Here is a 297-nt window from a genome sequence, read left to right as displayed (position 1 = left end):
CTGCCACCCGCCGCGGGGACCGCTGGCCAAGCACCGCCTGGTCCCGCCGGCCCAGGGTCGGGTCAGCCGCCGCCTCAGCCCCCGCAAGATCTCCACCTGCACCGACCACGAGCTGGAGAACCACAGCATGTACTGCGTGCAGTGCAAGAGCCCCGTCTGCTACCAGTGCCTGGAGGAGGGCAAGCACTCCAGCCACGAAGTCAAGGCCCTGGGCGCCATGTGGAAGCTCCACAAGGTGAGCCCTGGCCCCGCGGCGGCCTCCGCCAGCGGCCCCAGCCGAGCCCCGCGGCTGGGAGA

At 72.1% G+C, this 297-nt stretch overlaps 1 protein-coding gene across 1 annotated transcript in view; it reads left to right on the top strand.

Annotated features, from left to right (window-relative positions):
- Nucleotide 1: 1 nt before the first annotated feature.
- Nucleotides 2-297, top strand: part of TRIM9 (tripartite motif containing 9) — a gene marked incomplete at its 5' end in the record, with an annotated part of 68,324 nt that continues 68,028 nt past the window's right edge. Inside the window, one exon of the mRNA XM_010579857.1 lies at nucleotides 2-235. Within this exon, the coding sequence (XP_010578159.1) occupies nucleotides 2-235 (234 nt within the window). The remainder of the gene's footprint in view (nucleotides 236-297) is intronic.

Source organism: Haliaeetus leucocephalus, unplaced genomic scaffold, assembly GCF_000737465.1.
Source record: "Haliaeetus leucocephalus isolate CR32 unplaced genomic scaffold, Haliaeetus_leucocephalus-4.0 Scaffold678, whole genome shotgun sequence".
NCBI lineage: Eukaryota > Metazoa > Chordata > Aves > Accipitriformes > Accipitridae > Haliaeetus > Haliaeetus leucocephalus.
Note: the sequence above shows the minus strand (reverse complement) of the source record. Positions and strands in the feature narration are given on the sequence as shown.